Source organism: Heptranchias perlo, unplaced genomic scaffold, assembly GCF_035084215.1.
Source record: "Heptranchias perlo isolate sHepPer1 unplaced genomic scaffold, sHepPer1.hap1 HAP1_SCAFFOLD_50, whole genome shotgun sequence".
Taxonomy (NCBI): Eukaryota; Metazoa; Chordata; class Chondrichthyes; order Hexanchiformes; family Hexanchidae; genus Heptranchias; species Heptranchias perlo.
The window spans coordinates 2,165,760-2,175,953 of record NW_027139516.1 but is presented as its reverse complement, the minus strand read 5'-3'; the positions used below and the strand labels follow the sequence as shown (position 1 = coordinate 2,175,953).

At 47.8% G+C, this 10,194-nt stretch overlaps 1 protein-coding gene across 3 annotated transcripts in view; it reads right to left on the bottom strand.

The window, feature by feature from the left end:
* Nucleotides 1-1,142: 1,142 nt before the first annotated feature.
* Nucleotides 1,143-10,194, bottom strand: part of LOC137314017 (NACHT, LRR and PYD domains-containing protein 3-like) — a 32,730-nt gene continuing 23,678 nt past the window's right edge. For all 3 annotated transcript variants that reach the window (XM_067979706.1, XM_067979707.1, XM_067979704.1), the window contains 5 exons: nt 6,566-8,339; nt 4,927-5,013; nt 4,588-4,758; nt 4,145-4,312; nt 1,143-3,972 (listed from right to left, as the gene is read on the bottom strand). In XM_067979706.1, coding sequence (XP_067835807.1) covers nt 3,885-3,972; nt 4,145-4,312; nt 4,588-4,758; nt 4,927-5,013; nt 6,566-8,339 — 2,288 coding nt within the window. In that variant the 3' untranslated portion in view covers nt 1,143-3,884. The remainder of the gene's footprint in view (nt 3,973-4,144; nt 4,313-4,587; nt 4,759-4,926; nt 5,014-6,565; nt 8,340-10,194) is intronic.

The window sequence follows — 10,194 nt, the reverse complement described above, 5'->3', positions numbered from 1 at the left end:
CCCCAAAGGGGACCAACCGAAGCCTCCTCTACAGAGTGGACTGACCGAGGACTCCTCCAGGGGGTACCGAATGCGGCCTCATGAAGAGGGGACTGACCGAGGCCTCCTCCAGAAGGGACCGAGCCAGAGATCCTGCACAGGTTGCACCCAAACAGGGCCCACATGAGATCGGTCTGTTTATTGCCCTGGGGTTTAATTTCGATTCTGTGCCCTGGTTTTGGGGCCTCGGTTTAACACGTTCCTGTTCGATTGTGACCGTTGTGATTTAACCAGGTTAAAGTCTGGGGTTAAAGTAGCCCAGCCTGCAATATTATACAAACACGTTAACCCAGTGTGAGACAAACAGGGGCCGAGAGGAGATTAACGTCGGAAACATGAACCCCTGTACGGGCTTCGAGGGTTTGTTACAATTTCAAAATGATGCTTGTGTTTCGGGGAGATGCGACAACTTTGAGGGGACAGAGCGGCGAATTGAGTCGATTTTGATGGAGTAAATAAGGAGAAACTGTTTCCAGTGGCAGGGGGTCGGTAACCAAAGGACACAGATTCAAAATAATTGTCAAAAAGCGAGCGGTGACATGAGGATTATTTTTTATGCAGCGAGTTGCAATGATCTGCAATTCACTGCCTGAAAGGGAGGTGGAAGCAGATTCAAAAGTAACTTTCAAAAGGGAATTAGATAATTACTAGAAAAGGAAAAATGTGTTGGCCACGGGGAAAGATCAGGGTAATGGGACGATCTGGTTAGCTTTTTAATAGAGTCGACAATGGCACGATGGGCCGAATGGTTTCCTTTTGTGATGGATCATTCTGTGATTTTGCGGCGGGTCCACGTCAGCCATTTTGCGGCAGGTGCATGGCGGCCATTTTGTTTTGCATGTCGGGAGGCCATTTTGTGGGGTCCCAGCTGAGCTCTTTTGCTCATAGTCCGTCTCACCATTTTGTGCAAACTGCATATCCAGCCTCCGAGTAAGACCCCCTCCCCCCGCCACAAACATAAACACATACAGTTCACTCGACCAAACAGTCACGTCTGCGGTGCTGCTTGGAGGAGGAAGGATGGAATTTCCAGGATCCTTTACTCAATAATTTGAAACACTAACACCATTTAAAAAAATAACGAGACCAGGCCTGAGCTGAAGTAACTTTCAATAACTTACATTTATATTGCACCTTTATAGGAGAAAAACGTCACAGGGCGCTTCTCAGGAGCGATTCATGTGACACCGAGCCACACAAGGAGGTATTGGCACAAGTGACCAAAAGCTTTGGCAAAGAGGTAGGTTTTAAGGAGAGTCTTAAAGGAGGAGAGAGAGGCGGGGAGGTTTATGGAGGGAATTCCAGAGAATAGGGCCGAGACAGCGAAAGGCACGGCCGGCAATCGTGGAGCAAAGGGAGTGGGGGATGTGCAAGAGGCCAAAACTGGAGGAGCACAGAGATTTTGGAGGGTTCGAGGGTCAGTTGTTACAGAGTCCGACTCATAACTGGGAGGGACAGAGACTGTACATGGGGACATTAATTACCGGAACACTTCCTGTCTGTACATTGAACGAGTGTCCAACTGCAGCCCAGACTGAGCACCACCCTGGGACAATCCTGTCTGTACATTGAGCTGTGTCCCACTGCAGCCCAGACTGAGCCCCTCCCTGGGACAATCCTGTCTGTACATTGAGCTGTGTCCCACTGCAGCCCAGACTGAGCCCCACCCTGGGACAATCCTGTCTGTACATTGAGCTGTGTCCCACTGCAGCCCAGACTGAGCCCCACCCTGGGCCCTTCCTGTCTGTACATTGACCCAGTGCCCGACTGCAGCCCAGACTGAGCCCCACCCTGGGCCCTTCCTGTCTGTACATTGACCCAGTGTCCCACTGCAGCCCAGACTGAACCTCACCCTGGGCCCTTCCTGTCTGCACATTGACCCAGTGTCTCACTGCAGCCCAGACTGAGCCCCACCTTCGAACAATCCTATCTTTACATTGACCCAGTGTCCCACTGCAGCCCAGACTGAGCCCCACCCTGGGCCCTTCCTGTCTGTACATTGACCCACTGTCCCACTGCAGCCCAGACTGAGCCTCACCCTGGGCCCTTCCTGTCTGTACATTGAACCAGTGTCCCACTGCAGCCCAGACTGAGCCCCACCCTGGGCCCTTCCTGTCTGTTCATTGACCCAGTGCCCCACTGCAGCCCTGACTGAGCCCTACCCTGGGCCCTTCCTGTCTGTACATTGACCCACTGTCCCACTGCAGCCCAGACTGAGCCTCACCCTGGGCCCTTCCTGTCAGTACATTGACCCAGTGTCCCACTGCAGCCCAGATTGAGCCTCACCCTGGGTCCTTCCTGTCTGTACATTGACCCAGTGTCCCACTGCAGCCCAGACTGAGCCCCACCCTGGTCCCTTCCTGTCTGTACATTGACCCAGTGCCCGACTGCAGCCCAGACTGAACCCCACCGCTGGGCCCTTCCTGTCTGTACATTGACCCAGTGTCCCACTGCAGCCCAGACTGAGCCCCACCCTGGGAGCTTCCTGTCTGTACATTGACCCAGTGTCCCACTGCAGCCAAGACTGAACCCCACCCTGGGCCCTTCCTGTCTGTACATTGACCCAGTGTCTCACTGCAGCCCAGACTGAGCCCCACCTTCGGACAATCCTATCTTTACATTGACCCAGTGTCCCACTGCAGCACAGACTGAGCCCCACCCTGGGCCCTTCCTGTCTGTACATTGACCCACTGTCCCACTGCAGCCCAGACTGAGCCTCACCCTGGGCCCTTCCTGTCTGTACATTGACCCAGTGTACCACTGCAGCCCAGACTGAGCCCCACCCTGGGCCCTTCCTGTCTGTTCATTGACCCAGTGCCCCACTGCAGCCCAGACTGAGCCCTACCCTGGGCCCTTCCTGTCTGTACATTGACCCACTGTCCCACTGCAGCCCAGACTGAGCCTCACCCTGGGCCCTTCCTGTCTGTACATTGACCCAGTGTCCCACTGCAGCCCAGACTGAGCCCCACCCTGGGTCCTTCCTGTCTGTAGATTGACCAAGTGTCCCACTGCAGCCCAGACTGAGCCCCACCCTGGTCCCTTCCTCTCTGTACATTGACCCAGTGTCCCACTGCAGGCCAGACTGAGCTCCACCCTGGGACCTTCCTGTCTGTACATTGACCCATTGTCTCACTGCAGCCCAGACTGAGCCCCACCATGGGCCCTTCCTGTCTGTACATTGACCCAGTGTCCCACTGCAGCCCAGACTGAGCCCCACCCTGGGCCCTTCCTGTCTGTACATTGACCCAGTGTCCCACTGCAGCCCAGACTGAGCCCCACCCTGGGTCCTTCCTGTCTGTGCATTGACCCAGTATCCCACTGCAGCCCAGACTGAGCCCCACCATGGGCCCTTCCTGTCTGTACATTGACCCAGTGTCCCACTGCAGCCCAGACTGAGCCCCACCCTGTGCCCTTCCTGTCTGTGCATTGACCCAGTGCCGCATTGGGGACCATCCAGCCCCGGATATCCGGCAGAATCAGCGCTGTGGGACCGGGTGACTGAGTCTCGTGACCCTGTCGCTGGGCCTCTGACGTCACAATGGGAGACGACGCTCGCTCAGCTCGAGCTGGAAACCGTTAAAGGGCCGTTAGGATTTGAACCTGGAGCGCGGCCGGTTAAAGGGGAGGGACAGGGAATCGGCCAAAAATGTTCATATAATGAGACCAGGAATGGTTATCAATTGAAATGTTCATATCATGAGACCAGGAATGGTTATCAATTGAAATGTTCATACATTGAGCCCTGGAATGGTTACAAATTGGAATGTTCATATAATGAGACCAGGAATGGTTATAAATTGAAATGTTCATATCATGAGACCAGGAATGGTTATAAATTGAAATGTTCACACTCCCACTCTCAGTCCGCGTCTGGATTCCTGCAGCGACTCCAGGTGTCTCTTTCCGTTTGGACTGAATTGATTCTCCACCAGACTGAAACAGATTAAAGATTAAACAGGAAATAAACAGATTGAACAATAGTGTAAATAACAGGGAGACTGGGGTTAACATTTCAATAAAAATTACAGACAAATATTACCCACAAAAGGGACTGAATCCCATTGATATTTTATTTGTTAGATTGAACATTAACACAAACACTCACCAGATCCACTCCAGACTCCTGCGGGTCAGTATGAGGGAGCGGAGAGCGGGGACAGATCGGTCTGTGAAGGAGTTTGATCCCAGGGACAGACCCGTCAGTGACCGGTTTGTACTGAGAGCGGAGACGAGATCCTCGGTACAAGAATCTGTGAGACCGACACCATCCAGACTGGGGATCAGAGAGACAGAAATAACAGGAATCAGGGTAAATCCCCAGTGTTTATTAATAACACTATTACTGTTACTAATAATAATGTACAGTGTTTATTAATAACACTATTACTGATACTAATAATAATGTACAGTGTTTATTAATAACACTATTACTGACACTAATAATAATGTACAGTGTTTATTAAAAACACTATTACTGATGATAATAATAATGTACAGTGTCAGACATCCAGTTATTATAATCACAATCTCACACAGTCTGGTACTTACTCCAGTTCCTGTATTTTACAGTCCGGATTCCTCAGAAGCGCAGACAGTAATTTCACTCCTGAATCTCCCAGTCCATTGAAATTCAGATCCAGGACCATCAATGACCGGTTTGTCCTGAGAGCGGAGACGAGATGCTCGGTGCAAGAATCTGTGAGGTCGTTATTCCATAACCTGGAGATCAGAGAAAGTCAGAGGAGAGAGACAGAGGCAAGCAGAGATAACAGGAATCAGAGTAAATTCCCAGTATTGATTTGTATTATTATTACTAAAACTTACATTAATATACCGTGTTAGACATCCGGTTATTGTAAGCACAACCTCACACAGTCTGATACTTACCACAGTTCCTGTATTTTACATTTCGGGTTCCTCAGAGCCGCAGACAGTAGTTTCACTCCTGAATCTCCCAGTTTGTTGCTCCCCAGTCTAAACACAAACAGACAGTGAGAAACACATTGAATTCAATCCCCGATCTGACACAATTTCTCTCTGATATTACAGGAAACACAAAAATCTTCAGGAAATTAATAACCAGATGTCCCTGTCACTGACAGTGAATTTCGCTCTGTTCAATGCCACATATATTCAGGGACTATCAGTAAATGTATTTATTCAATAACGTGCTGTCTGTGTGGAGCCTTTAAATGTCCCTCAGTCCGGTCTCATTCCCCGATGATCAGAATTACCCTCCTGGAGATCAGTGACCGGTCCCGTCAGGTTTGTGAAAACTTGTCTCATTTTTGCTGCTTCTTAAATCCCAGATTTTATGGGAATGGGGCGATTTCCCTGAATTAAATGATAAAGCGGCGATTACCTGTACATTATGCAGTATTTTATTAATCTGTATAATATCTCGGAGTGAGTTATATTGTGAAAAGGCGCTAACGGCTGCTGTAAAATGCGTCCCACAGGACTTTATGTATCAAGGAGAGTTTATTCTGTCCTGTTACAAGTTTTAAATGTCCCTGTACTCCTAGTTTATAGGGGAGGGGAGTCTCTCTCTTTATTCCCATTAAACTGGCTCTACATTTATTTCAGGTGGAACGGGCCCGACCGTTTTTGGGGAATTTTCTGAAGTTCCATCCCCGAGCAGGACATCACGCACAAGGGGACAGATTATGGGAAATTCCCGGGTTCACTGCCCCTGGTTCACCCAGGAGCCTCCGGCTGTGTGTGAAGCCCCACCGCTGCCCAGTGTGTATTTGTTCTGCTGGGCTAATATCCCACAACCCGTTCGATTTCAACCTTTTTACCGGCATATTTTAGTTCCCAAATCCACTGAAGTGTCGGCCTGGATTAATGAGCGAGGGGCCTGAATCCACGACCTTCTGACTCAGAGGCACGAGTGCTGCCAGCTGGGTGAAGAGATGGTGGATGTATTGGAGAGTGTGAAGGGCTGTGTCATTGATGAGTTAAGATAACGGACCGACGTCCTGTGGGGAAAGCTCAGCTCGCCCACTGGCGGTTGACTGCCCGAAAGCTGTGTTTTGCTCTTTGTTACTGAATGTTCGGTGTTTCTGGTTCCCTCTCCTACACACGTTGACAGTCCGGGGACAGTCACTTGTCCCCACACCTCGGTAAGAGGGTGGGATGCTCCGACACACAGACTGCTGCAGTTACTGTCGGTCTACGTGAAAGCAACAGTGAGAAGGAGTCTCTTCAATGGACGTATCTCAGGCAGTGAGAAAAAATACAATAAATATCATTTATTGCAATTCAATTGTCAGACTCCTCCAGTGACCTGTATTTACTGATCCGATAAAGACTGTAAAATCCCCACTTGTTCACAAGGATCCATTTTAGATTCTCGAGTCCTTAGGAAATTACTAACCGATCCTCTTATCATTTGTCATATTTGTGTTGAATCTGCTTCTCTCTGGTTTATCTGAACTGTTTGTTTCCCTTCATTACGAAGCAACAATATAATTCGTGACTGTTCTACAATTGGTCTAACAGTTAGAGACAAATGAACAGTTACCTCAACACCTGGCATTTGTGCAGTGCGGGTCCCAGCCGCTGGAGTCCTTCATACCGAATGGAGCAGTTCTCCAGATTGAGGTGTTTTATAGTATCGCAGAGTCCAATGACATGAGACAGCACCGCACAGTCAATCGGGGTCAGTCGCAATTCACTCAATGTAAGTGTTTCCACAGATCCCACTGTGACCCGAGCCAGTGTTTGATTCTGAGACTCAAACAGGTAGTGGAATGTGTTCAGGAGGTCCGTTTTACGAGTTTCTCTCCCTATGTTTCCAATCTCTCCTTCAACCTTTTCCTTCACCCAGTCAATCACTCCACAAATTGTGTGATGAAGAAATGGACCCAGAAACTCCTCCAGGGGCCGAGCTGACCGTGAGGAGGAGAGACCAACAAAAAAACGGAGAAATATCTCAAATCGCCCATCTTCCTTGCTGTGGGCTTCACTGAGGAGTTTCCCGATGTCCCCTGGATCTGGAGTAAGGAATTGGGCGAGTGCGGCTACAAACTCTTGGATGGTGAGGTGCGGGAATGTGTAAACCATACTCTGGGCAGAATCATCTCTCTCCAAAAGTTCCACCATGAACCCAGACAGGAACTGGGAAGGTTGCAGATTGTTCTTGATCAAATCTCCATTTCTAAACACAATCTTCTTCTCGGAGACTCCAGTGAAGGCCATCTCACCGATCTTCAGTAACACATCACGGGGGGATTCAATCTCTCGGCCATGGTTTTTAAGAATGTTGTAAATATAGTAGGAATATAGTTGGGTGATGGTCCTGGGAACTCGCTGCTGTTTCCTGTCTCTTTGTGTGAAGAAGGGACCCAGTGACAGACCGAGGATCCAGCAGTAGGAAGGGTTGTAACACATAGTGTACAGGATCTCGTTCTCCTCCACATGTTTGAAAACAGCTGCTGCCACCGCCTGATCTTCAAAAAACTTGTTGAAATATTCCTTCCGTTCTTCACCAACAAATCCCAGGATTTCAGCCCAGACACTGATCTCAGCCTTTTCCAATAAATGTAATGCAGTGGGGCGGCTGGTCACGAGCACTGAACATCCTGGGAGCAGCTTGTGCTGTATTAAACTGTACACAATGTCAGACACTTCACACCAGTCTTCAGGATCTGTGCACATGTACTGAGGTTCTGTATTTCTCCGATTGTCAGCAAAATCGATACTGTCCTTGAATTCATCTAAACCATCGAATATAAACAGTAATCCTACTGGGTTCTTCCAGAGATCTCCCAGAATATTCCCAAAGTAAGGATACATATCCAGTATCAGATTCCTCAGGTTTATTCTACAGTTAATAGCGTTCAAATCCCGGAATTTAAAACTGAAAACAAATTGAAAGTGTGGGTATATTTTCCCAGTGGCCCAGTCATAAACAATCTTTTGTACCATTGTTGTTTTTCCAATCCCCGTGACTCCGCTCACTGCTGCTGAACTCCCAGAACTGGATCGCTGGAAGAAACTCTTCATTTTCTGGAACAAACTGCCTCTCTGGGAAAAACAGTTCTGGAACAGTTGATCTGTTCGGATTTTTTCCAGTTCTCTCCGGAGATGTTTCCCTCTCCATTCTTCATGGTCTCGGCCTCTTGCCAGCAGTTCATGTTCTACAAGTGTCCGATCTCGAACAGTAGAAATAACCGTTAGCTCAGTGTACAGAGTGACCAGCTGGAAAATCTTAACCTTCTCCTTTATTAGGATCGTGTTCACTCTCAGTGTTTCAGTTTGGACCCGGAGTGCTTCCTTGTGTTTCTGTTGAACATCTTCAATGAGAACAGACAGAAAGTGGTTCTCAATGTTAGTTATTTTGAAAAAAGTAACAACTTCTCATTATCACTTTACTCGTCAGTGTCATTTCGTCAGTCCTTGGGCAAGTTATCTTGATTATTGTGGGCACTGGGAGAGAGACAGACTGTGAATGGACAGAAGTCCCACTGTTATTGTATCAGGTCTAGGGCAGGTTATCTGGGATACTGTGTGTACTGAATAGACTGAAATGGGCAGAAATCTATTGTTTAACCTCAGTTGTGGGGAAGCTTTTAGAAACGATAATCCGGGACAAAATTAGTATTCAATTTATTAAGTGTGGATTAGTTAAGCAAAGCCAGCACCGATTTTTTAAAGGCAAATCGTGTTTAACTATCTTGATTGAGTTTTTAAATGAGGTGACAGATTGCGTTGAGGAGTGCAATACGATTGATGTTGATATGGACTTTCAAAAGGCGTTTTATAAAGTGTCGCAAAATAGGCTTATTAGCAAATTTGAAAGCCATGGAATAAAAGGGGCAGTGGCAGCATGGATACGAAATTGGCTCAGTGACAGGAAACAGAGAGTCGTGGTGAACGGTTGTTTTTTGGACTGGAGGAAGGTTTACATTGGTGTTCCCCAAGAGTCGGTACTCGGACCACTGCTTGTTTTGCTATATATTAATGACTTGGATCTGGGTGACGCAAAACGTGAAAGTGCAGTAAACAGTGAGGAGGATAGTGATAGACTTCAATAGGACATAGACAGGCTGGTGGAATGGGCGGACATATGCAGATACAATTTAACGCAGAGAAGTGCGAAGTGAAACATTTTGGCAGGAAGAATGAGGAGAGGCAATATAAACTAAATGGTATCATTCTAAAGGGGGTGTAGGAACAGAGAGACCTGGGGGTGTATGTTCACAAATTTTTGAAGGTGACAGGACAAGTTGAGAAAGCAGTTTAAAAAGCATACGGGATACTTGGCTTGAAAAATAGATGCATAGACGACAAAAACAAGGAAGTGATGATGAAGCTTTATAATTCCCTAGTTTGGCCACAACTGGAGTACTGCGTCCAATTCTGGGCACCGCACTTTACGAAGGATGTGAAGGCCTTAGAGATGATGCAGAAAAGATTTATTCGAATCGCTCCAGGGATGAGGAACTTCAGTTACGTGGATAGACTGGAGAAGCCGGGGTTGTTCCACTTGGAGCAGAGAAGATTGAGAGGAGATTTGATAGAAGTTTTCAAATCCATGAAGGGTTTAGGTCAAGTAAATAAGGAGAAACTGTTCCCATTGATCGGACGGTCGAGAACCACAGGACACAGATTGAAAGTGATTCGCAAAAGAACCAATGGCGACAGGAGAATAAACTTTTTTTAAGTAGCGAGTAGTTATGGTCTGGACTGCTCTCTCTGAAAGGGTTTGTGGAAGCAGATTCAATCGTGGCTTTCGAAAAGGAATTCGATAAATACTTGAAGGAAAAGTTTTGCAGGGCTACGGGGAAATAGCAGGGGAATGTGGCGAACTCGGTAGCTCTTGCAAAGAGCCGGCAGGGGCTCGATGGGCTGAACGGACTTCTTCTGTGCTGTAAAAATTTTATGATTCTAATGTATCAGACCGTGGGCAGGTTATCTGGGGTATTGTGGGCACTGGGAGATGGACAGATTGTGAATGGACCGAAGTTTCACTGTTATTGTATCAGACCTCCGGCAGGTTATCTGGTTATTGTGGGCACTGGGAGAGAGACAGACTGTGAATGGACAGAAGTTCCACTGTTATTGTGTCAGACCTCGGGCAGGTTATCTGGGTATTGTGGGCACTGCGAGAGGCAGAGTCTGTGAATGGACAGAAGTTCCACTGTTATT